This window comes from Lactuca saligna, chromosome 2 (assembly GCF_052625555.1).
Source record: "Lactuca saligna cultivar CGN05327 chromosome 2, ASM5262555v1, whole genome shotgun sequence".
NCBI classification, from domain to species: domain Eukaryota; kingdom Viridiplantae; phylum Streptophyta; class Magnoliopsida; order Asterales; family Asteraceae; genus Lactuca; species Lactuca saligna.
Window position 1 is genome coordinate 120,641,921 of NC_136418.1, and position 27,932 is coordinate 120,669,852.

The 27,932-nt window shown below is 34.2% G+C and overlaps 2 protein-coding genes across 2 annotated transcripts; both read right to left on the minus strand.

Annotated features, from left to right (window-relative positions):
* Positions 1–7,156: 7,156 nt before the first annotated feature.
* Positions 7,157–9,203, minus strand: LOC145029035 (ricin B-like lectin R40G3). The gene is made up of 5 exons (XM_078977685.1): positions 8,958–9,203; positions 8,326–8,867; positions 8,115–8,237; positions 7,732–7,960; positions 7,157–7,347 (listed from the first exon to the last, which is right to left on the minus strand). Coding segments are annotated over exons 2-5 (894 nt in total). The 5' UTR covers positions 8,866–8,867; positions 8,958–9,203; the 3' UTR covers positions 7,157–7,345.
* A 16,693-nt stretch (positions 9,204–25,896) lies between these two features.
* LOC145029037 (uncharacterized) lies at positions 25,897–27,576 on the minus strand. The gene is made up of 5 exons (XM_078977686.1): positions 27,369–27,576; positions 26,729–27,297; positions 26,514–26,636; positions 26,141–26,369; positions 25,897–26,004 (listed from the first exon to the last, which is right to left on the minus strand). Coding segments are annotated over exons 1-5 (1,008 nt in total). The 5' UTR covers positions 27,454–27,576; the 3' UTR covers positions 25,897–26,002.
* Positions 27,577–27,932: the final 356 nt, after the last annotated feature.

Here is a 27,932-nt window from a genome sequence, read left to right on the forward strand (position 1 = left end):
CACAACTTAATTATACTTTGATTGCTTTGTTTTGACCGATTTATACATAACATAAACTTACAAACAAACGTATGCCTCGTTAGAAACCATTACTATATACAGAATAAACAAAAGCTATCTAAATTCATATTTTGTTTTTCTAAAGATGCATACGTTTGTTTGTAAGTTTATGTTATGTATAAATTGGTTAAAACAAATCAATCAAAGTATAATTAAGTTGTGAAAAAAAAAAACTGAAACGATAAAAAAAATGCTATTTGACCTTTGAAAATTGAAAAATAAAAAATATCGTATGTAATCCGTAGGTAAATACCTACGGATTATCTACAAATTACCTTTATCTGTAAGCAATTCGTATCTATTACCTACAGATTACCTACGGTCTTTTTTTTATTTCTCTATTTTTCAAGGATCAAATATCGTTTTTTTTGTTTAATTCTTTTTTTCACAACTTAATTATACTTTGATTGCTTTGTTTTGACCGATTTATAGGTAACATAAACTTACATACAAACGTATGCCTCGTTAGAAACCATTACGATCTACAGAATAAATAAAAAGCTATCTAAATTCATATTTTGTTTTTCTAATGATGCATACGTTTGTTTGTAAGTTTATGTTATGTATAAATTGGTTAAAACAAAGCAATCAAAATATAATTAAATTGTGAAAAAAATGAAACGAAAAAAATGATAATTGACCTTTGAAAATTAAAAAATAAAAAAATACCTACAGATTGCCTTCAGATTACCTACAGTTTTTATTTATTTATTTATTTATTTATTTTTCTTATATTCAAGGATCAAATGTCGTTTTTTTGGTTTTATTTTTTTTACAACTTAATTATACTTTAATTGCTTTGTTTTGACCGATTTATACATAACATAAACTTACATACAAACGTATACCTCGTTAGAAACCATTACTATATACAGATTAACAAAAAACTATCTAAATTCATATTTAGTTTTTTCTAATGATGCATACGTTTGTTTGTAAGTTTTAAAACAAAACAATCAAAATATAATTAAGTTGTGAAAAAAACGAAACGAAAAAAATGATATTTGACCTTTGAAAATTGAAAAATAAAAAAAAATACCGTAGGTAAATACCTACGGATTAGCTACAGAATACCTTTATCTGTAGGCAATTCGTAGGTATTTACCTACAGATTACCTACGGTCTTTTTTTATTTCTCTATTTTTGAAGGATCAAATGTCGTTTATTTTGTTTAATTTGTTTTCACAACTTAATTATACTTTGCTTGCTTTGTTTTGACCGATTTATAGATAACATAAACTTACATACAAACGTATGCCTCGTTAGAAACCATTACTATATATAGAATAAACAAAAAGCTATCTAAATTCATATTTAGTTTTTCTAATGATGTATACGTTTGTTTTCAAGTTTATGTTATGTATAAATTGGTTAAAACAAAGCAATCAAAGTATAATAAAGTTGTGAAAAAAAAACGAAACGAAAAAAAAAATGCTATTTGACCTTTGAAAATTGAAAAATAAAAAAATACCGTATGTAATCCGTAGGTAAATACCTACGGATTACCTATAGATTACCTTTATCTGTAGGCAATCCGTAGGTATTTATTTACCTACAGATTACCTACGGTCTTTTTTTATTTCTCTATTTTTGAAGGATCAAATGTCGTTTTTTTTTTTGTTTAATTTTTTTTCACAACTTAATTATACTTTGATTGCTTTGTTTTGACCGATTTATAGATAACATAAACCTACATACAAACATATGCCTCGTTAGAAACCATTACTATATACAGAATAAACAAAAAGGTATCTAAATTCATATTTTGTTTTTCTAATGATGCATACGTTTGTTTGTAAGTTTATGTTATGTATAAATTGCTTAAAACAAAGCAATCAAAATATAATTAACTTGTGAAAAAAAAAAAAACGAAACGAAAAAAATGATAATTGACCTTTGAAAATTAAAAAATTAAAAAATACCGTAGGTAATCTGTAGGTAAATACCTACGGATTGCCTACTCTGTAGGCAATCCGTAGATATTTACCTACAAATTACCTACGGTATATTTTTTTTTTTTTTAATTTTTCTATTGTTCAAGGATCAAATGTCGTTTTTTTCGTTTTATTTTTTTCACAACTTAATTATACTTTAATTGCTTTGTTTTAACCGATTTATACAGAACATAAACTTACATACAAACGTATACTTCGTTAGAAACCATTACTATATATAGAATAAACAAAAAGTTATCTAAATTCATATTTAGTTTTTTCTAATGATGCATACGTTTGTTTGTAAGTTTATGTTATGTATACATTTGTTAAAACAAAACAATCAAAGTATAATTAAGTTGTGAAAAAAACAAAACAAAAAAAATGATATTTGACCTTTGAAAATTGAAAAAAAAAAAAAATAGCGTAGGTAAATACCTACGAATTACTTACAGATTGCCTTTATCTATAGGTAATCCTTAGGTATTTACCTACAGATTATCTACGGTCTTTTTTATTTTCTATTTTTGAAAGATCAAATATTGTTTTTTTCGTTTTATTTTTTTCACAACTTAATTATACTTTGATTGCTTTGTTTTGACCAATTTATACATAACATAAACTTACATACAAACGTATGCCTCGTTAGAAACCATTACTATATACAAAATAAACAAAAAGTTATCTAAATTCATATTTAGTTTTTCTAATGATGTATACGTTTGTTTGTAAGTTTATGTTATGTATAAATTGGTTAAAACAAAGCAATCCAAGTATAATTAAGTTGTGAAAAAAACGAAACGAAAAAAAAATGATATTTGACCTTTTAAAATTGAAAAATAAAAAATTACCATATGTAATCCGTAGGTAAATACCTACGGATTACCTATAGATTACCTTTATTTGTAGGCAATTCGTATCTATTTACCTACAGATTACCTACGGTCTTTTTTTTCTATTTTTCTATTTTTCAAGGATCAAATGTCGTTTTTTTCGTTTTATTTTTTTCACAACTTAATTATACTTTGATTGCTTTGTTTTGACCGATTTATACATAACATAAACTTACATACAAACGTATGCCTCGTTAGAAACCATTACTATATATACAGAATAAACAAAAAGCTATCTGAATTCATATTTTGTTTTTCTAATGATGCATACGTTTATTTGTAAGTTTATGTTATGTATAAATTGGTTAAAACAAAGCAATCAAAGTATAATTAACTTGTGAAAAAAATAAAACGAAACGTAAATATTTTGATTACCTAAGGATTACCTACAGATAAAGGCAATCTGTAAGTAAATACCTTAATATTTTGTTTTTCAATTAACTTAATATTAAGTTAATTGAAAAACAAAGCAATTGACCTTTGAAAATAAAACATTTTTCAATTTTATTTTGAAAAGCAATTGCTATCAGATAGCTTTGAAAACAAAATATGAATTCAGATAGCTTTTTCAAAAAGCAATTGCTATCTGAAAAAAATAAAAATAAAACAAAAAGCTATCTGAATTCATATTTTGTTTTTCAATTAACTTAATATTTTGATTACCTACGAATTTCCTACTTTTTGGATAACCTACCCATTTCCTTCGGACCAAAATTCATAAAACCCATTGCAATGGGATTTCATTAGGTTAAAAATTTCTAATATCCCGCCTGATCTAATTTCCTTCCAAATGGTAGACGAAATCGGCCATGCCGGATCTGTTCTCGCTGCCGGAGTTGGTCGCCGCCAAAGACATCGTCCTACTCCTGTTGCTATTCTCCTCCATCTCGCCTACTCCCGATTTCTCTGATCTCCCTACACCTTATTTGGATTCCACTGTGCTTTTCGGAATCGATCAACGCCATCCCCACTGCTTTCGATTCCTCTTCACTATATCTCATGTCGCCCCTCTACCTTCTCCAACTTTCTCATCGGACATCGCCATCATCGATTCAGCATCCACCATCGGTCTATTTCAACGCCACCGCTCCACCAAAGCTAAACCTCGTTGGAAACCCTAACCGGTTCACCTCGTCACCGCCACCATCGATTTAAGAAGACGAAGCTCGCTGGAAACCCTCACCATCGTTGTCAGCCTTGCAGATTACACGGTCGTCCACCATCGTCATCCAGGATCCGTATCCGATCACCCACCACTATCAGCCACCATTGTAAACCTACCTTTGTCAGTCAGCCACCATCCTCAGCTTTGTTATTGTAAGGTAAATTAATAGAAGATAGCCTAAGTTAGTTCGAACCATTAAGAAAGTTTGAAATTATAGATATGCATTCAAATCCAATCTAATGACCTTGATAGTCAAACCCCAAACTTCTGTTATAATTTCAAATGGAGTTGGTTTATATGTGTGTTTATAACTTCTGTTGTAATCTATTTCTATTTGTGCCTTGTAAGCATTGAAACAAGGTTGAATAGATTAGTTTTAACAATTATTAGAAACATGCTTCATGTGGAATTACATGTATTTTGATCATAATCATTTTAAATAGATTATTTTCATTTATTTATATTAAATAATTATTTCATATTTCGTATATAATGGGTTTTTTTAATCTTCTTAGGACCAATATTAAATAATTAGCAAACAAACTTGGTTTTTCATGTTAAAGAAGCTTACTAATGCTATACGCAGGAAAGCAGAATGCTTTTGGAAGCTGGCACTTGGAAGATGTGGTAAGCTTGCTGAAGTCTAAGACTCGGTGTTTGGAAATTGTACGTAGTTCATGGGGACACATTCTTGCTTGTTGTTGGTTTGTTGCTTTCAGGTAGTATACAGTTAACGACTTTTACGTAAATAATGAGCCAATTTTATTAATAAAGTATTTTTGGATTTTTAAAGCAAAGTACATTGCTATTATGGATAGTATGTTCTTAAAATGAATTAAAATTAAAGTACATTGCTATCATGTTTTAAAGTTGAATTACATTTACTAACTCGATGTGTTTGTCATGCCGTTTTTAGGTAAATGAGTTGCGACAACAAGTGTTAAACATGCAACAAGCCATGGATCAAAGGTAAAGTCAAATGTATTTGCAAATGAAACAAATGTGAAATGAAATGGAATTGCAAATGCAACAACAATTGGCGTCCTTTTATGAGACAACTCAACCCGTCCGGTAATCCACTAAGTAGTTCTTAATATTGTTTTTTAAAACACTTGATGATTGTTATGTTATTGACTAATTCTTAGTTTTTGTCATGGCATTGTAATGGTATTTTGTGTATTTGAATGTATGAATGTTATGTTAATGACTATTTTAATGTTAATGAATGTAATAGTATTTTGACTATTTTTTTAATTATCTTTTTTGGTTATTTTTGTGTTACTTTTGAGCAAAAAATTTGGATATTTTTTTAAATTATAAATTTAATATAGCAACAAGTTTGTGACATAATTGTATTCAATAAAAGATGTCAAAAAATAATATTTTGTAGGTATTCTGTAGGAAATAGAGTACAATACAGTTCGTAGGTATTCTGTAGGAAAAAGGAGGTGATAGGTATTCTGTAGGAAAATAATATGTACGTCCTCTGTAGTAAATAAACTTTGTAGGCATTCTGTTGGAAAATACTCCGTAGGTATTCTGTAGTAAATAAAGTTTGTAGGTATTCTGTAGGAAAATAAACCCGTAGGTAATCCGTAGTAAAAGAGTTTCGTAAGTATTTTGTAGGTAAATTTCCTATAGAAAATTTCGTAGGAAAGGCATCGGAAAGTTTGTAAGTGATTCGTAGGAAAAAATTACCCACGAGGGTTTTTCCTACAACCCGTTTTTTGTAGGAATTCTGTAGGTAACGCCTTGTTCCTAGAAATCTCCTACGAATACTGCCGTAGGTAATCACCTAGTTTTCTAGTAGTGAGTGATATGTATTGATCGACTGAGCTCGAAGGTAAAACACAATTTACCAAAAAAACATCTTACTTAACCATAAACTAACATCTACATGATTTGTATTGAAATGAAAATTATGGATGAAGTTCATACTTCTTGAACACTAGAAATCACTCAAGGAATAATGATGAGGAAGAATGCCTACACAAGACCACGAATTTCACCGAAACACCCATTTAGGATTTCCAAACTTCAAAGAAAAAAAAACAACTCTCTAAAAGGCCTCTTTAACTTGAGTTGTTGGCTGCAAATAGGATTACAAACCCGCATTTTAGGGTTAGCCTTCTTTAAATAGTCTCTAAATTACATATTTGGCCCTTAAAGTGTCACAAAATGACCCCAAAACCAACTTAAGCCCTATTTTATTACACTTAAGCCCCCACAAATCGACTTTAAATCAAGGAAAATGTTAGTTTATGAAGGAAACTTAACGGAAAATTAACACGAAATCCGGGTCATCTCACGTATATATTGGCCCTAACTTGCCCAAAATCCCATGCATAATTCTTTTTCCAAATTCTTTGATAAATAACCACTGGTACTGACATACTAAACCCTATTTTATGAATTTATAATTATGACATTCCATTCAACTGTTTTTTTAAATAATTCCCATCATTCAACGTCTTTAAAGTACAAATAAAACTTATATTTTCACTAAAAATAAACTGGCGTTGTACTTTGGTAAATGTCCATACCAACCAATTTATCGACATTCCACTCTAGCTGATTGTGATTTAAACATATTTCTTACATAAAACAATGCTCTTTCAATACATTTCATGCCTTCTATAACATTATCTTAAAATTTTGTACGTTGAGGCCCATATATTCGAAATTACCTATTTAAGCATCATACTTCAAGCTTTGCTAAATAATGGCACAACCATTATGACTGGTTATGTGAAATCTATAATCATTATGATATATTACAATTACATCTAAAGTCAATTCTTGGTAGATTAACATCCATTTATACATTTTTCATGTCGAAAATATACCACTTATAAACATAATTTCATAACTTAAGACTTTTAACAAATAAATTACTAACAACTTGGGTACCCTTGAATATACTTTGTCAATATATTTTTGGAGTCTTATAATTATGGTAAGGCGTGTTAGTATTCAATGATATGAAGTTTAATAACCATTAAATTCTTCAATAGAAAACAAAACTTTTAATTATTAAAATATGATGTTTCATTGAATTTGTAAAGTTTAATGGATTTTAAAATAGGATTATATGTGTCAATCCATTAAAATCTAACAAGTTTAATACGTTACGGAGGCCCGAAATAACATATAAAAATATCCAAATGGAGATATATAAACAACACTCTCCATAGGTACTTAAACATGTGATCATTCGAAAAATACATGAACGCCGAGTGCCATGGAACATAGCATGCTCACGGTCGAATATTAAACTCCACACTAACACGCAATCCTGCGCAAAACCATAACATAAAGCAGGGGTTAAGGACCAATTGCATAAGTTGATAAACAAATCGGCATTACAAAATAAAGTAAAAGTTGACAAGAGAGCATGCATTTTTTTATCATAAAGATTGTTTGCTAGATCAAAGAACCAAATGGTTTCAATCTTTTTAATTGTAATGTAAGATTCTTTAACAATTCAGAGACAATTTCAATGTCCAGTTAACTTTTCAACCGAACCATTACTAGAGTTTATATAACAATCCCTTATTTCATTACAAGATTATAACAAAACCCTTTTCTTTTTAAGTGCAATTTACCAAACAAATAAATAAATAAATTGATAACTATGGAAGAATATTATTGACTAAAATTTGCGCAAAGGACTACTTACAATACGGGAATATGATCCACTTTTGGTTATCGCCATCATTCCATTCCCACAAAATAATTTCAGTGCCGTCATGAACACCACCATGTTCTTTAACACCCTTACATGCATCTAGATGAAGATGAATATTGGTGACTGTCCTAAATGACCTATAACCATCACCCAAGTCATTGCCCTCACTCCAAAGAACACTCATGTCGACTTCATTAGGGTTGTATTTCTTCAGCTGAACCTGAGAAATAATTTACAAGTACACACACACACACGTGATAAGTGATTTAAAGTTTATATATATTATTACACTAACCATAATCAATCACTTTCATTCAAAACATGATAAAAGTTATTTTTTTCAATTTTTAGCCGACAAAAGTAGAATGGCATACCGGATAAGTTACACCGATTGAAAATTTCATAGCTTCACCAGTGGCTTTGTTGACCAAGGCAAAAGCGGGATTACCCTTTTCATCCTTAATGCTCCTACCAAATTTCTCATCTTTGATCCAATGCTGTTTAGATGTCAAACAAATTGGTGTTGGTGAAACAGTTTGAAGAAAGAGCAAGATCATATACAATCAGAAACGGAAAACAAGAAACCTGGTGAAGATCAGAAGAATTAGTTGGAGCAAGAATCACTTTTCCATTACGTATAGTGAGAGAGTAATCAGTTTTTGCCTTGGTATAGATCCGAAATGTGGGTTTATTGTCCAAATAGTTTGTGGGTGGACGGATAATCGGAGGAATGTGAAGGCTGTGGTGGCAGCTGCTCTCCGGAGAGACATGGTAGAAAGGTTGCGGTGGTGATGCCAGAAGGTGGTACTCTGCGAGGTAAGAATCAAAGATTTCAGGTGGTTGTTCAATGTGGCCGTTAGCATTTGGATTTGGAGGTAGAGGAGATTCATCATCACAGCCGGGGCAGGAGGCGTTGTGGTGATTGCGACGAAGGTGGAAGAAGAGGTTGGAAAGGCAAATCAAAATTTCTTTGTAACTTCGAAACTCATGGAAAGGAGGTGGAAGAGGAAAAAAAGGTGGTTGTTCACGGTTGTAATGGTGGTTCACGTGAGGTGGTGGATCGGTGTTCATCGGAGGTGGGTATTGTGGTTCCTTGTCATTGGATTGGTCGGTGGTGATGGTCATTTCTTGAACACCACAAATAAACAAGAAGTTATCACTAAACAACGTTAGAAATTAGAATTATCAGAAATTAAATATAATTAACCATGATTTACCTTGGATTAGTTCGGAGATATACTCTCAGTAGCCAAAGATCTATTCACTACGGTGGTTTCTTTATTATATTTCGCTGTTGATCGTTTATGAATCTGTTAGTTCTCCTCCACATGCGAGGGGAAAGCGTGAGGATTGGTCCTTATCGTTTTGGTGTCTCTCCATCTTATTTGGGATGCAGGAAAACAGTTTGGGGTTTCTTGTTTCCCAACAAAGATGCGTTGAGAGGTTTTTTCGTTCTCATTTGCTAAAATGTACTATTTTAGAATGGGATTTCCACAAAATACCACTTCTTGTTAGATATTAATTAGATAACAAATAATACTTTTTACTTTTTAAAAAAGATGGTTTTTACAAATACTACTTTCCTAACCTGTTTAGGACACCCACCCGCGTAGGCCACCCCTATTAAAATGAAACCTGATATACTCACCACCTATCGAAATAACAATATTACAGATTTAATAGTAATCGAGTGAATTACATGATAAATTAAACAAATTAATATGTTGTAGTAGCAGGAACAAACTATGATAAATCCATAAGTTATATCATAGATGTTGTAGCATCTATGTGGCAAAAGATATGCAGCTTCGATTGATGTTGAAGGTGGCACAATAATGTCTGAATAGAGGCGGCAATGTGGAGGTTGAAAGCGACATTGTGGAGAATAAAGGCGGCGCCAATGGTGGAGAATAAAGATGGTGGTGCTGATTCTTCAGACAGGAGGGGAAGGTGGTGGGTTTAGGTTTACCGGTAGATAGAGTTTATTTTCTGATAATAAAAGAAAGTTGAAAACAAATGATATATATATATATATATATATATATATATATATATATATATATATATATATATATATATATATATATATATATATATATATATATATATATATATATATATATATATATATATATATAAACTAACCGTTTACCCGCGCAAAGTTAAGGTGACGAATAATTTGTTTCGATTATGGTTTAAGGTATTGAGTTTAGGTTTTGTTTATTGGTGAACAAAACCACAACTAGTTAAAGTTTTGTTTAATTGATTGGTCATAATCACATTTCCGCTTGTTGTTTGGTTAAACAGGTAGTCGTTTTCCATTCATCGTTCGATTAATCAGTTTAATGCAATGCCTGAGTATATGTATGAAGGTGTAGTGTTACCTTGTATGCTCTTCTTTGTGGGACTCTTCCTTTTATTGATCAAAATATTCCTAATTTTTCAAGAAACCTAAGATGTGAAAATTCGATAGTTTATAAATTTCCATTTATACCCTTCTTCTTTCTTCTAGGATGTTGAAATGAACTTTAAAAAAAAGTGCACATGTGATTCTTTATAATACATTAGATGGAGGTTAGACTCATCATTTCAACTATGACTTGAAAATCCACCTAAGTACAATATTCTAATATTATTTTCTCGACCGGGACCATTAGTATATTGTTTTTCTACTAGTCAATCCAATTACATGAGTTTTTCTTGCCACAAGGACTAATTATGCGATCTTTTTCTGCAACATAGACCAATTTTGTAATTCATTTCTACCACAGGGACCAATTATGTAATCTTTTTTCTGCATAGTGACCAGTAACCAATTTTGTAATGTTTTTGTGCCATAAAAACCAATTATGTAATTATTTTTAGACTACTTTTGTAATCCTTTTCTGCACAGGGACATACTTTGAAAAAAATAAATAAAAGATTTGGCATATCCTATACTCTCAGTGTTTTAGCCAAAGAAGATAACGCAATGAACTCGTTGTCTGTTAACGAAAAAAATTGCTAAGCACATGGACAAAATAAGTAATTTACTCAGCATATATACAACCTAAAGGAATTGACATTAACTACAATTGAATGGTATAAAATGCAATGATGTTATTTGAAAACACAATATAACACCATGTCAATTATAAGGAAACTACAACTATTTCTGGCAGTAAAAAAATACATTCCAAAACATAATTGATCTCTTTCTTCATCTCACGTGCCTCACAATGGATAGTATGATTACATTCCTTCCTTGATTCCACCGTACGAAATAGCTTTGTATACCAGTAGCATTTTTGTAACTATACATGAAGAACATGATTTATAGTAAAAATGAAGTTAAATGCTTTAATTACCTCATTCAGATAAGCTCAAACCTCATTTAAAAAAAATAAGTTAATTCTAATCACATCGCTTTAGATTGAGGAAATTTATGTATCAAGGTTGTAGCAAAGTGTCTGAAGTTCAAGGCCTTTTCAAATTGGTGTTGGTAGCAGAACTTGATGAAGCAGAATTAGGACATATGAAATGGATTAAAACATATAAAGATTGTCGAGTGGACCTCATCAGTGATGAGATCAGTAGACATAGAATTTGGCATACCCCGATACCTCTCTCTCTCTCTCCATATTTATTGTTGTAGATTTTGTAACTTATATGGTTGTTGTTGTTTGCCTCCTCTTAAACTCTTACACTCCCTCCTACAGCAGCTAAAATTACTAGTAAGCCCTTCATCAATGAACATGATAACACTTGCTAAGGTTGCTACAACACCTCCAAGAAAACGACTTTGTCTAGAACCCATGTTGATGTTACCTTCCATGTTCAGCCCCTTTTAAGAGAACTATGGCAGAAAACATATAGAGGGTAGGATATTGATTACATTAGTATCCATTCAGATGTTGAATGTGGTGCTACTAGGTCTTATAGGTACGAGGTAAATTGGTAACTTTTCTAAACATAAAATTAAATGAAAGTATGTTGCTATATCTTACATTTTAACCGCACCCTAATGTTTATGGTTGCTTGTAAGTTCAGGTTGTTATGCAAGCTGGTGATGCTGAGCTTGAAATGCGAGGAAGGTGCAATGCAGGTCAACAGATGTGCCATCATCTATAATTGTCCATTCCCTTTGTATTTTGGATTGAAGGAAGTTCACAAATCCATTTTCAATTGATCTCAGGTGCTTGCTTCGCTGTGGAATACTTGCAGTTGATGAACTAACCACCAATTTAGATGTTCCAAATGCCGAAAGTTTGGCTGCTACTCTAGTAAGGTACATTATTTTGTTGTAATTAGGGATGTTCCAAATGCTAAACGGGATGATTATAGGTTGGGCCAAGGAGTGTCATCATAAGCTTTTGGTTTTTAAGGTTGATTTTGAGAAAGGCTATAATTCGTTAAGATGAGATTATTAAGACGAAGTCCTATATGGGGTTTGCTGATAAGTTTGAGAAGTTGGATTTGTCTCTATCTAACTTCTTCTACGGCTTCTATCGTGATTAATGGTTCCCACATATGAATTTCAGCTTCAAAGGGTGTTGAGATAGGGAGACCTTTGGTGCCTTTTTTTATTTATCATTGTGATCATTTTGAGAAGTTGGATTTGTCACTATCTAACTTCTTATAGTCACTGATTGGTTTCTTGTTATGCTTAAATCTTAACAGTTATCATGGCAACCTTCAACAGTAGCAGAAGATATCGTGTACGTGTTCTTGTGCTGCCATTGTGGATTCGGGAACATCCTTGCTTACTGGTCCAACTGCATGTATCTCACGTGAAGCTTCTGTTAGAGCTATTAATCTCAGGGATTTGAAGTTTTTCATATTTCTTGTATATAAGTAGTTTGTAAAATTCTATTACAACTTCTATTGATTTGTTTTATTTTTTCATGGAATGATTATTTGTTTGACATTAAATTTTATGCAATGGATTGTATGAATTGTATATGATATTTTATTTTCTATTATGAGACATTAAATGCAAATTTAATTTGAAAATTAGTAAATCTATAAATAATATTTTTTTAAAACATTTAAAATTACGATACGCAAAAATGTGTGTCATCTTCATTTATGACATAGGCTTTCTTGACAGGGGCTTTAATGATATACAATGCGAGTCGTAAATGCACGTCGTAAGGTTACGACACACAAATGCGTGTCGTCTTCCTTTATGACAGGGGCTTCCTTGATACGCATTGCGCATTGTAAATGTGCATCGTAAATGCATGTCATAAATGCGCATCGTAAATGCGTGTCGTGTATAGACGATGTGCAAAAGCATGTCGTCTCTCGTTATGACATGTCCTTCATTGACACACATTTGCACGTCGTCTGAACGTTTTACGACACGCAATTCGCGTCATAAAAGGTTGTTTTTCTAGTAGTGTTTAGGGTTATGTTAGCTATCGTTGCATTTCATGATTTTGAAATTTGGCAAATGAATGTCAAAACCGCTTTCCTTAATGGGAAGCTGGTTAAAAATGTTTACATATATCAGCCAGAAGCTTTTATAGATGCTAAATACCCCAATAGAGTGTGTAAGCTTGAGAAATCCATTTATGGATTAAAACAAGCATCTCGCAGATGGAATCTTTATTTCGATGAGAAAGCCAAAGAGTTTGGATTTTCGAGAAGCAAGGATGATTCATGTGTGTATGTCAAGCTTAGTGAGAGTATAGTTAGCTTTCTAGGTTTGTATGTTGATGACATACTACTCATAAGAAACGACATCCCGACCTTGCAGTAGGTTAAGTCCTAGCTTGGGAAGTGTTTTGCTATGAAGGATCTAGGAGAAGCTGCTTATATTCTAGGGCTAAGGATATTGAGAAATAGAAGTAGGAGACTAATAGTACTTAGTCAAGGTACTTACTTGGACAAGGTACTAAAATGCTTTAGCATGGAGAATTCTAAGAAAGGGTAACTGCCAATCAAAAGCAATACCAAGCTAAGTAAGACTCAGAGTCCGAGTACAAATGCCGCGATAGCAGAAATAAGTCGAGTGCCATATACTTCCATGGTTGGCTCGATCAGGTACGCTATGACATGTACTCGCCATGATGTGGCTTTTGCATCGAGCATGGTTAGCCAATATCAAGGAACCTAGGTAGAGCTTACTGGACTGCAGTGAAGAACATTCTTAAGTACCTACGAAGGACTAAGGACTGGGTCCTTACACTTGGTGGGAGTGATGACTTGAGAGTGACAAGGTATAGTGACACCAGCTTTTGGACTGACATAGTTAACTTATGATCTCATCCGGGCTGAGTATTTACCCTAATTAGAGGAGCAGTTACTTGGAAAAGTTCCAAGCAGGTGATTGTGGCTGATTTAACGTGCGAATTAGAGTACATAGAAGCGAGCGAAGCGTCGAAGGAGGCAATATGGTTGAAGAACTTTGTTGGAGACCTTGGAGTTGTACTAGCCATAAATGAGCCTATGGAGATTTTCTATGATAATGAAGGAGCGGTTGCCTTAACCAAGGAACCTTGGGATCATGGTAGATCCAAACATATTGACAGAAAATACCACTTCATCAGACATCAGGTAGAAGAGGGACTCCTCGTAGTCAAGAGGGTATCGTCAGAGGAGAACCCAAAAGATCCCCTCACGAAGGGTCTGATCAGGGTTAAGCACTTATAGCATGCGAGGAGCATTGGTCTGGAGGATGATATTAGTTTTAGTGATTAGATATATCTTCAAGACTTGTAATAGATAAATGTAATTGAGATTTGATGTTTATTTAATGGAGAATTATTTATGAGTAAAGTTTACTATCTTTTGTCAATTGTTTACTACAGTTTCACTTTTACATGTTTTACTTCCAAAATAATTAGATTGTTCAGATTATCCATAGTCAATCATACAATGGGAGTATGTTATGAGGTTAGACTATCATGAATTGGTTTGTAGATTGCTTAAGTGTTTAGACATAGCAAAGGTTTGCTGCAACGTTCATGAGTACTCTTGAAATAAGATTTGAGTATTAGATTAAACCCACGCTCATGTGAATCACTTCATGGAATTTATCACGAGTGATTGTGAGACGATAATATCGTATAATCTTTAGACCGAGATATATGAGTTGTTGTTTACGAGTTGGTTGTGCATTGATAATGCGTAAATGCATCAGTAACTTGGTGTTATAAAACGTGTTGTTGTTCATGATTTTATGAGTAAATAGTGCAAGAATATAAGTCAAAGTTTATCTATTCCTTTTATCCTATGAGGGTAAAAGTGATATCTTAGGCCCGTCGATGATTTTGTGTTGACTTATGTGTCGGTCTTGGTCAGGACTTAATTGATGTGTTCAATTAAGTTCTATGTCAAACAAATCAGAAGTCTGAAAAAAAACTGTTGGACATTGATAATGATTATGTTCCATGTCATTGTCCAAATGATATCTTGTAGAACAGTGGATTATATGATCCCTTATCTAAAGGGCGCGTCATTGACTAGGTCAGAGTTCGACAATGACTTTTGAGAGCTACGTTTTCTAATCGGATTTTGAAGTCGTACTTGCAGTTATAGTTTTTAGACTTATCCAAGTGAGAGACTAATGGATTAGGTGTTTAAGGCCATAACTATAATTGGTATATACTTGACCCGATAGTAGCATGGTCCTTTTGGGTTGCCTTCACCATACCAATATGATAGGATGAGTTTTGGAGAAATAGGTTAATAAATGATTTATTAATATATTATAAATCCTCGCGATTTGGACTTATGATTTATGGGAAACTCTGATAATGTCAATGTTTTGAAAACTATGTCGAAAGAGATTCTGATTTTAAATAATGTTTTGGAAATAGCAGTTTTTGTAAACACTTCTATAGAAAAAGGGGTGGTTTGAAAAGCTTATATTCTATGAAAATTTATGGATGTTACAAGTTGGTATCAGAGCCTTGGTTTGAATGAATTGGAGGAACACTCATGTGAATCCAGTCTCAAACTAAGGAAAAGATTTTCAAAATAAACTTTTCAAATGGTTTTCAAAACACTTGTGGAGGATGCGACGTGTACGATCAGCCGGAGCTAGTAAGTAGACCCCAAAATACCATACTGTTATTTGATATTGTGATATGTTAGAACAACATGCTAGTGATAGGCTAGGGATCTTCAGGAATTGAATGATATAATTGCCTGATTATATGATGCCTGATATCCCATGGCCTTTCTTTTATGAAATTGACATCATTATTGCAGTTGCTTAGTGTATGTATCATAGTCGTACATAACTAAGATTATATAGCCTAAGAATGTTTAGTTTGGCCTTATTTCCTGTTCTTGTTTGATGAAGGTCTTAGGGTAGGATCCAATATTTGAATGTCTATAGGGTCCAATGTTATGTATGGCTAGCATACATGAGTGTTCCAGGGTTGGTGGAAGTATCATGGATGAGTTGTGTGGGGTCAGCCGGCCAGTCGTGTTATTAGATGAGGTAGTTGTGGTTTCCCTGATTTGGGTGCGGTTCATAGCAGGTCGGCATGAGGAAGGATTAGCCACTCTTAAGATAGTGAGGGCAGAGCGAAGATGCGCGCGAGATGCTGGGAGCCTGAGATAGAGGATTTCATAGAAGGATCTGTCAGATCTTATTGCATTTTAGTGTCAGTCGGCTCCTTTGCACAAATGTTGCGTGCTTTACTCTTTATAGAACTCATGAGTGATTAAAGTTAACCATTAAGTGAATATGTCAAGTCACATGTGAAAACAGTTAAATAATCTCATCATGATGGATTTGACCCTGCTGCACAGCTCTTGTCTGAGTCCAACCGTTTTAGGGATGAGTTTGTTATTCAAAGGATTATATAAGCATTGTCTCATGTGATTATAATCATGGAATATTTAATTGACATTGTGAGAAGTTTTTCAGCACCTGATGGTAGAGAAGTATAGAACCCTAGGATAGCCTAAGGAGTCCTTTAGTGTTGTTGTTTCGTTGTTGAGCAGGTTTCAGGAATATTGTGTGACTAGGTCGTAGAGGACCCGAGATAATTCTTGAGTAAAGTATAGAAAAGTGTGGAAGGAAGTATTGGGTCCGTACTACTGAAAGCACATGATCCATACTCGATTTAAGGAAAATTTCAGGGAATATAAGGGCTGGTCAGGGAAGATAGCATGGTTGGATACCATGGATCGAGGCACTCGTTCCGTATACGTCGATCTTTCGTGTTGGGTTACTCAGGCAAGGATGGGTGATGTGTCTGTTCATGCCTTGTAGATAAATCGATGTTGGTTGAGTAGTTCAGACCTAGATGAGTATGTTGATTGGAAGTCTCAAGGGTTTTGTTAGAGGTAACGCCTTGGGCCTCGAGACATAGGGAGGAAGCGGTTGATATGGTCGGTTTGAAATTGCATATGGAATTTAAGTGGTAGATTGTCAGATTAGATTGCCGTTATTGGTGGCAAGGATCTTGCCCTTCAGATTTCCGAGTTCGGAGGAGTGGGTAGGCTTGTGACCTCCTAAGTTAGGGTGGATTCTCAGTTTGAGTCTATTGGTTGTGGTTGTTGGTGAAGACATGTCAGCACTGGTGTGCGCAAGTGGTTTGATGTGGCACGAGTAACTTAGCAATGCGAGTAAGGGCCGTATTCTTGGGATGTATAAAGCTATGTGTTGGGTTGGCATTTGGTATTATAAGCAAGGAGTGTATGTTGGACCATAAGTTGGTAGTTGCTTATGCTTTTGTGTGAAAACCTTAATGTTAAGTGGTTATAATTGGGTATTTCTAAGGCCTTCAGCTGAAATTCAGGATTCTCTTGGGATTCGTTGACCTGGATCTAGAATATCATCTTATGTGTGTGTTACCTCCCTAAAGGCAGGGATGGTTGGTACTTGAGTGAGTTGGGTTGAGAGATGGTTGCAACACCAGTGGGTAGTAGTTCGAACCCTAAGTGGGGGAGAACTAGGTATTTTGCTTGGATGGTCATCGATTTGTTTAAGTTTGTGGCGTTGGAAGAATTGTTCATAAGGATTTGCGATGTGGGTATGCGGGAATTCGATTCAAGATTTACTCAAGTCAAGGGTATAGAGTAAATGGCTATCAAATGTATGTGCTCAAGAGATACTCGAGTTGTCTCTCAGCTGAGAGTAGTTGGTCAAGGAGCTTGTTGTAGCCATTGGTTCCTTTCGGGATGCCAGTGAATAGATGAGGAGCCGCTAGGATCGCTAGGGTTGAGTATCTATTGTTGAAGGATTTTGTCAACCTGTTGTATAGATTTATATCTATAGTTTAGCATGGGTAGTTGTTGGACAGTAAATTAGCTTCAAAGTTTGGAATTTTTAGCCCTATGAAGTGTTTTGGTTCAGTAGTGTATTGGATCGTTGGAATAGATGTCAACGCATAATCGAGCATTGGTCACTTCGTCTCATCGATAACATAAATTATTTGGAAGTTTTAAGTTGTATCAATTGAAGTTCATTAGATGCATCAAGCTATCGTTAATTTAGGACTGAGTTGGGAATGTGTCATGGTTCTTGGAAGCTTAGAAGTTGGGGTAGTATTGCTTAATTTCCATATGTGATATTAGATCTGCATAGGATCTAATCTTTGGCACGATGTACTAGTAGAGTTGTTTTTGGATGGATCCGATCATAATTTTAACAACATTTATGGATAGCTTTAAAAGTTTTATCAAGTAAGTTACATGTTGTTGCGATCTGTTCGGTCTTAATCAAGGCATGGGACCTTGTTTAGGTCGTTCATGAGGATCTTTCTGTTAATGATTGAGGTTCAACATTTCTTTAGAACTACTGGTACTCTGCCCTTTTGGTTAAGGTTGTGAAAATAAATAGATAACTAAATAAATAAAGGGAACGTGGTAGATCTAGGGTTGGTTATGGGTTCCCTTATAGGTGTGTATCATGGTAAGTTCAGTAGATATTATTGTGTAGGGCACATGTGGGCCCATTGATCATGTTTTTTTATCTTTCCGCGTGTAGTACTTTGGATGTTGGTGCATTGTGTGGAGTCGGGAGACTTAGGGACCAACTGGTTGATATCATGTGGCCAATAAAAGTTTGTGTTAGTGGATGTATTGGTTATGCATTAGAAGTCGCTCGATGAATTCTTGCATTAGTGGACCCCGTTTCCCCGTAGATTGTTTATGAGGAGTTTGGTTGCCAGTGTTAAGTATTGCTTCTAGAATCTTGAGACATGAATTCCGTTGTAGATGTGTCGAGTGAGCTGTCAGGTAAGGGTACACTTAAGTTGATAAGGAATTTGGATGCAACGTGAAGCTGTGGATGGATCATTATTATGCTCGTGGGGGCAGCGGGCAGGTGCAATATATGGATGATCATCAGTGTTAGGGTATGGTTCCTAAAGTTTAAACTAATAGGTTTCCTGTTTCAGGGAGCATGTTGATAGAGTTGGTTACAGTCGTAACTTCGTGAGTTTTCCCCGGTTTTAGTGGTTACAGTTGAATGTTTTCAAATGATTGGGTTGCTTGTGGGTATCTGATAGGTCCTGAGTGGTCTCTCGAGTTTTCGATTTGGGGAGACATGGTTCTATGAATTAGTTTGAGGAAGCATATAGTCCTTGTTAGTACAGTTTCCACAAATTCTAATCAAGAAAGATTTCACGGATGAAATCCAATTAAATGGGGGAGAATTTTAACACCTTGTTTTTGTTTGATTATATCGATGTAGGGTTAATAAATAATATAAAATAGCTATATAACTAAGGCATACTTTCGAGGTGGAATTAGTAAAGATAGCAGGGCAAATAGTTAAAATGTGCACTTATTAAATAAAAATATTAATTAAGCATTTGAAAAGCACACCTTAAGGTTTAATGATAAATAATAACAATAATAATTAAATATTAAAGGTCCAGGGATTAATGTGTTATTTTGGAAACTTAATTTGTTCAAGCAAAGTAAGATAGGGTATGTACTATCAAAAGACCAAACCTTAGGGACCTTTCATACTAATTTTAGAAATCTGGTCCCAGATTTGTCTCCTGGCCTGTAACATCGTACGCAGTGGGGGACCTCGTCCGTTCTCTTTTAAGGCTGAAACCAATTCGTCCCATTCAAGCAAACCCTAGTTTAGATGAATTTGTGTGCGTTGGAAGCCAGAGAAGCAGTGAGGAGAATTTCAGTCCGAAAGAGAAAAAGAGAAGAGGAGGAAGGCTATCTCCATTGACAGCTCGCCAGAGTTCACCAAAACGCCATTAGACGTCGTCGAAGCTCCGTTATAGGAATATAGTTACGGGAAAGCATGGAGTGGTGGTGGAGGATGTTGGTGTTCTTGTTTGGAACGTTTGGTTTAGGTGAGAAAACTCTTTTTCTTTCAATCTAACTCTATTCTTCCTCTTGTTTATTACCGAGAGATGTCACCACCATTGAAGTTGGCAAGCTTGGGCATCGAAGCTCACTCCTGCGCCACCACAGGCCACCATGGGTTGGTTGTGGTTGGTGCTTTGATTCCTAGCTATGTTTTGAAGTTTAAGGAAGAAACCATTTACTTTTCTTTTTCCAAAAAGATGTAAAGAGAGTGCAAGAACATGTTTTTCCAAAAAAGAAATGGTACAAGCATTTGAAGCAAAGATGATGATGAAAGGATATCATGTGAAGGTACTTACCTTGCCATTTATGAGTTCATTCTTTTGGTTTTGGCTTTAAATAAATAATTTAGAATTAAGTGATTGGATTTAGACTTTTAGATTTCATTTGATTTGTTGACCAATTAGTATTTCCATTAAAATTGGTCATGGGGTTTTGGCATAAAGAAACTGGTAAAAATGAAGTTTGTTATATATGGTGTTCATTTGTATATTCAAATGAAAATTTATGTTGAACATTGTGATTTCTAAAAGAATAGTGGTGTGGACTTTACCATCAACTTGATTGACTTAGAACAGATAATTCTAGTTATATAGTAAATAGCTATATTGTTTTTCAAGGAGTTGGATATGATTAATCAATACTTCATACTTTAAGGTAATATAAATAGGTAAGGTAGATATTATTCTATGAAGCATAGTTGAATTTAATTATTTTAATTCATGTAATGATATGTTGAATTCATAAAGTATTAATTGACATAATTAATATATTTGTAGGGTAGGTCCAGAAAGATAATTAACAAGTACATTTAAAAGTATAGTATTTAGAGTAAATATCATCCAGTTAGGAATTTAAATCACAAACTCAATGTAAGGAAATGTTAGATATATAAGTATTATTAATTAGTACTTGAAATATCAACTAAGTAGAGATTTTTTATATGATATAGGTGCTCAGGGAGCTGGACAACGCTTTAGTGGTCATAGTATATGTCTTGCTGCTTCACGTGAATTTTCCTCATTGTAGTTACGGGTCGAAGGAACCAAGGTCGACCCTTTGGATTATTATCCTAGTTTATCAGATGCTTGCATGTTGTGGTGATCTGTTACATCAGTATCCTGATAGATAGGATGATGATATGCTTAGTGATCTGTTAGAACTGCATGTTATCTGTTCTGCCTATATGTTTCTAGTAACATGTGTTCATGTAGTGTGGTTGGGTTGAGACTGTGCCACTTTGTGCTGCCAGTCAACAAACCTTGTAATATTTATATCGGTATGCTATATGCCTGCTTATGTGTTATGTGTATGTTGACATGTGTGTGTGGTCGGGTTGAGGCGGTCTTGCTTTGTGTTGAAGGCCAGCAGACCAAGGGCAGCCCGGATAGACTGAAGGCCCTGTGAGGCGGACCGGTCAGGACGAAGGCCCGACAAGCGGTCCAGATAGGTTGTAGGACCTACGAGGTGGTCTAGTCATGAAGAAGGCTCGGGAGCAGTTCGGATAGGTTGTAGGCCCTATGAGGCGATCCAGTCATGCCGAAGGCTTTGTATACAATTTGTTATTTGTATATGTTACCTATTTGGGTGTTCATATTTTGGGAGAAATCACTAAGCTTTTTGCTTATAGTTTTGGTTATGGTTTCAGGTAGTTTAGTATATCATGGCAAGGTGAAGGCGTGACCATACACATCCTCGGGATTTGGACTTGTGATTTTCGGGAAACTCTGATAAAGTGAATGTTTTGAAAACTATGTCGACAGAGATTTTGATTTTAAATAATGTTTTGGAATGGCAATTTTTGTAATCACTTCTATAGAAAAAGGGGTGTTTTGAAAAGTTTAAATTCTATGAAATTTTATGGATATTACACTTCTAGAGGTATCAAGTCCAAACCTTGTCTTGTCCATGCTTATATCTCTTCATGCCTTAGTTTTATGCTTTTGGTCCCTTTTTGAGTTAGTTTCATAAGTTGGGATGTTTGAAAGGCTTATTCTTTTATATCTAAGCTTATTAGGAGTTTCTTATACATAAAGGTGCAAAATTTATGGGGTTGTTGAGCTCATGTATGCGATAAGTCTTCTATTAAGTCCTTTTGAGCTTTAAGAGCTTCTTTTAGCCATGCATGAATGTAAAGTAAGCAACTTTGTGTGATAATCCAGCTTAAGGATGTCAAATCTACGTTTTGGAGCAATGTCTTAATGGATCAAGGGTTGAAAATGGAAGATGGCTGAATGGGGAAGTACGTTGGCGCTTCCGTGGTTGCTAGGTTTGTTTGTGAACCAGTAGAGGCACGGAACTTGTAGCGCTTTCTACCAAAGGTCTTTCAAACAAGGATTCAAGATTGTTTACAATAACAATCTTAAAGGTATGTATCTAAACCCTAGTTTATTTTTATTTTCGAAAATAGTACATGCTTCATAGGGTTTCTTGTTTTATGTTCAATGCTTGTATGTCTAATAGTGAAAACATAGATCCAACAATTAGGGTTGCATGCATACATAGGGGTTGTTTGCTATACTCAAAACCTATCAGAAATTTGTGTTAGAAATTTGTGTTGGAGATTAAGTATGGGTATTATAGTCTTGTCTAGTTATAAACTAAGACTTAAAAGGATTGCTTAGTTCAAATAAGTTGGATATTAGGTTGTCTCATTTTGGGGTAAGTTGTGAGATTAAAGTAAAGTGAAGTTGTCCTCCCCTTTTTGGAATGCTAGAACTGGTGGGTCTGTATCAAACAGTCAGTTTGGTATGTCTAGTCATCTACTAGAGTAAGATGACAATACTTGATCATTCTAGACGATCTTGTGAATTATGCTGCTAGTTTGGACTTATAACCCACATATGTAGATGAAACATGAAACCATATTTATCAAATACTCTGATGGCTTAAGTTTCCTTTATGACTTATACTCGCCAAGGAATCCCTAACCGTGTAGTCAATAATTTTTCTAAACGTTTTCATCAGGTAAGGTGATTCTTTTAGATGATCATGGATTAGGACTTGTGAGAATCGATTGGGTTGGGTATGTATGGGTGTAGTGACTTATAGATATTTTCATTGGATTATATTTCTATAATGTTTGGCTGTAGTTTGTTTTTTAGGTTTGATAACTATGTATTATTATCATAATTTTATTGTGGGATTGAAAATACTATGTATCACACCTGGTTTTCCCAAACCTGACGTACTCCAACTATATGCACCACATGTAACATGGCTAAAGCTACTAGGACATGTTTAGCATGCTGAGTGATTAAGAGACAACCTACGATGGTATTCCAGACCGTTAGTTGTTTATGCTGTAACTTATGTTTTATATTGATAAAACAAGATAGTTTCTGCAAAATGTTTTATTGTACTGGTATTTTCCACAAAAAAATAATAATAATATGGTTTTGAAAGCGTAATGAAAATTTATTTTTTGGTTCTAAAAAGAATGGGGTGTCAAAACAACTCCATATGAACTTTGGGTCAAGTAAACTCCAAATCTGAGGTATTTTCGAATTTATAGTTATAGAGTTGTTGTAAATTTAACTGACCCGAAAGAAAGAATTTAAGTGAACGTGAAATTGATTGAATTTTTATTGGATATGTTGAGCATTCCAAGACTTATAGGTTCTATGTAATGGAACCTAATGATTCGATGTCTGTTCATACCATGATTTAATCACGTGATGGGATTTTTGATGAAATGAGATTTTTCATCAATTGTTCGGCCTAAGGATTTGACTCCCAACGCTACTGAAGTGCCAAATCTAGAAAAATTAGATGATGTTGTTGCATTAGAAATACAAGAGACTTACAAAAGTAAAAGAGGCCAAATTGCCAAAAATTTTGGTTCTGACATTCAAATATATTTTGTGGAAGGATCGAGATATGAAATTGGTTCTCAATATTCTTGTTGTTATATGATATAATATGATCCTAAGACATTTAAAAAGGACATGGAGTCTCAAGATGTAATTTTTTAAGGATGCAATTAAAGATGAAATACCTTCAATTCTTGAGAATAACACTTAGGTATTATTTCGATCAGACCAGGCCGACCCAAAGAGAAACGTGCCCACGAGGGCACCACCAGATGTTGTAGATTAACCTAGCTGGCCCTATCTTGCACAATCCACTAGATTTGCCTCTAGGTTATAATCCACTTGGGTGCAAATGGATCTTCAAAAATAAAATGAAATTTGATGGAACCATTGATAAGTTTAAAGCTCAATTAGTGATTCAAGGGTTTAGGCAAAAATGAAAAACCTGATATTGACTATTTTGACACTTATGCTCTAGTGGCATGAACTTCTACCATTAGACGGTTGGTTGCCATAACGACTACACATAATATGATTATTCATCAGATGGATGTGAAGACAGCCTTCTTGAATGGTGAACTTGATGAAAATTTTTACATGAAACCAGAAGTTTTTATGCCCGTAAACGAGCATATGGTTTGTAAACTTGTGAAATCTTTCTATGGGTTGAAACAAACACCTAAGCAATGGAAACAAAAGTTTGATGATGCCATGTTATCCAGTGGGTTTATATTAACTCAATATAATAAATATGTTTATTGTAAAATTGATGTTACTGGTGTTTTCATTTGTTTGTATGTGGATGACATGTTGATCTTTGGTACGAACCAAGATCCAGTAGATGACACAAAGAGATTGTTGTCATTTAAGTTTTATATGAAAGACATGGACCTGATGTGATCTTTGGGACAAGGATTAAGCGAATGGACAAAGGGATGGTTATGAAACAATCTCATTATATTCAAAAAATTCTTAATAAGTTTAACTTTGGTGATGGTTCTCCGGTAAGTACCCTTATAGATCCTAGTGTGAAATTGATGCCTAATTAATACCGACAAGCCCATTTCGCAACTGGAATACTCTAAGGCAATTGGGAGCTTGATGTATACCATGACAAGTAATCATAGTACTCAATGTTTGCATGCAATTCAAAGAGTATATAAGTATCTCAAAGGAACTGCATATTATGGTTTGAGTTACTTGGGATATCCTTTGGTACTAGAAGGGCATTTAGATGAAAGGTGGATTTCATACTTGAGTATCACTCCTCAACAAGTGGGTGGTTATTCTAGCCATCTATTGGGCTTCTAAGAAGAAAAGTTGCATTACAAGTTCTACAATGGAATCTAAATTTGTTGCTTTAGCTACTCCTCATATGGAAGCATACATGTTGGGTATTCTAACAATCTCTCTCTCTCTCTCTCTCTCTCACACACACACACACACAACATGTAAAATTAACATACAAAATTCTCTCTGGTTCTTCATCAATCTTTTGTGCCTAAAACATCAAGTATTCCTTTGAATATTATCCTATGTCAAATTACTCATAACTCAAACATAGGGGAGAAATATTGATATGATAACAAAACTAACATGATTAGTGAAGAAACCAATGATTATGATATTCAGTTTCTACCCTATTTTCTTCTAACAACAAACATATGAATGTTGGTAATATGTAATATAGTAGTTTCAAAGGGAACATGTGTTTAACACGTATTTGATATTGTAGCTTATATGAAGAAACACATGACTAATGAAGGCAACATAAGAACACTTTCATCTTGAGGACAAATTGATAGACTAAAAGAAAGTTATGTACATTTCTACAAATAGTCAAAGTGGAGTAACATTTTTGTTAATTGAAAATTATATCAAACATGTAGCATAAACACATACGATACTTTGATCAACCATTAGAACCAAACACATAAACACATAAGAATATTTTGATCAACCAACTAATTTTGTCCAAAAGAAACAATGAGCATTAAATCTCAGTATTACAAAAATGGCATAAAAAAGATGCAAAAATGTCAAATTGGAGATTTATAAGAAACACGATCATTGTTATTTAAACACGTCATTGCTCAAAAAACACATGAAAACCACATGACGTGAAACAAAGCATCTATCATGGTTGATTATCAAAACTTCACTCACACAAATCCTGCACAAAAACATAACATAAAGTCAATAAGAAAACCCTTTTGACTGATTTAAAAGATATTTTCTTTTGGATAGCAATTAGCCAACAAAATGATTACCATGGAAACATATTATGGAGTAAAGTTGGAAGGACTTACAATACGGGAATATGATCCACTTTTGGTTATCACCTTCGTTCCATTTCCACAAAACAACTTTCGTTCCATCATGGACGCCACCAAGTTCTTTAATGCCCTTAAATGCATCAAGATTAAGATGAATATTGGTAACTGTCCTAAATGACCTATAACCATCACCGCAGTCATTGCCCTGGCTCCAAAGAACACTCATGTCGACTTCATCCGGATTGTATTTCTTCAGCTGAACCTGAGAAATAACGTAAGAGTAAACACACAAACGATAATATATTTGGAGTTTATATTGTTACACCAAGCATAATCATAAATCAATCACTATCCTTCAAAACCTGATTCTTATCATGTTTTAACCAAAAAAGGTAGAATGACATACCGGATAAGTTTCACCGATAGAGAATTTCATAGCCTCTCCTGTGGCTTTGTTGACCAAGGCAAAAGCGGGTTTGCCCTTTTCATCATTAATGCGACTATCAAGTTTATCGTCTTTGATCCAATGCTATTTAGATGCATGTCAAACAAATTGGTGTTGGTGAAACATTTGGAAGAAAAAGTAAGCACATGTACTATCGGAAACTGAAAACAAGAAACCTGGTGAAGATCAGAAGAATTGGTTGGAGCAAGAATCACTTTTCCATTACGGATAGTGAGAGAGTAATCTGTTTTCGCCTTTGTATACACCCGAAATGTGGATTTATTGTCCGTATAATTTGTGGGGTTTTGGTGGTTAGTGTGTGAGCAGATAATCGGAGGAATGGGAAGGCTATGGTGGCTACACTGAGGAGAGACATGGTGGGAAGGTTGTGTTGGTGGTGCAAGACGGTTGATGTCGGCAAGGTAGTAATCAAAGGTATCAGGTGGTTTTTGGTTGTAGCCATTGGCGTTTGGAGTTGGTGGTAGAGAAGAATCGTCATCACAGTAGTGGCAAGCGACGTTCTGGTGGTTGAGGCGGATAAGGTGGAGGAGGAGGTGAGTAAGGTGAATCGATATTTCTCTGTAACTTCGAAACTGATCGAAGGGAGGTGGAAGAGGAGAGAAAGGTGGTTCTTCACGGTGGTGGTGGTTCACGTGACGTGGTTGTTCATAGTGGTTATCGGTGTTGACCGGAGGTGGGTATTGTTGTTCCTTGTCTTTGGGGTGATCGGAGGTGATTGTCATTTCTAGAAAACCATAAGTAAACAAGAAATTAGAAACTAGATAACATTATAATCAGAAATTAACCATGGCTTACCTTCAATTTCTTCGGAAAAATACTCTGAGCTAGCTGCAGCCAATGATTTCTTTACCACGGGTGTTTCTTTCTTAATTTCACTCATGTGTTATACATCTCACCCATCCTCTCAATTTTATAAGCGATGAAGGCTAATCGATTAACAAACTCTTCGTTTTCCTTCAAACGTATGTAACCGCCAAACGTCAGGATTGGTCTTCAATTTCCTCTTCCCGATGCAAGAAGACATATTGAGTTTCATGTTTTCTCCGTCGCGAATAATATTCTCATTTACCATCTAGACGGCCTAATTATATTACATCCTTTTCAATTTTAATACTATTTCGTATTTACATATGTATCTTATTTAGGATAATCACAAAAATACAAAAATAACATATTTTATTATAGAGATTTTATAATATATCATATAAAAAATATTAATTAATCACAATTATTACCATCCTTTAAAAAACAATACTTTTAATAAAAAAACGAGTCTTGATATTGCAAAAACGGGCATAAAACATATAAACATACAGTATATAAAACAAAACATATTCGTGGTTACATAAAAGCGATATC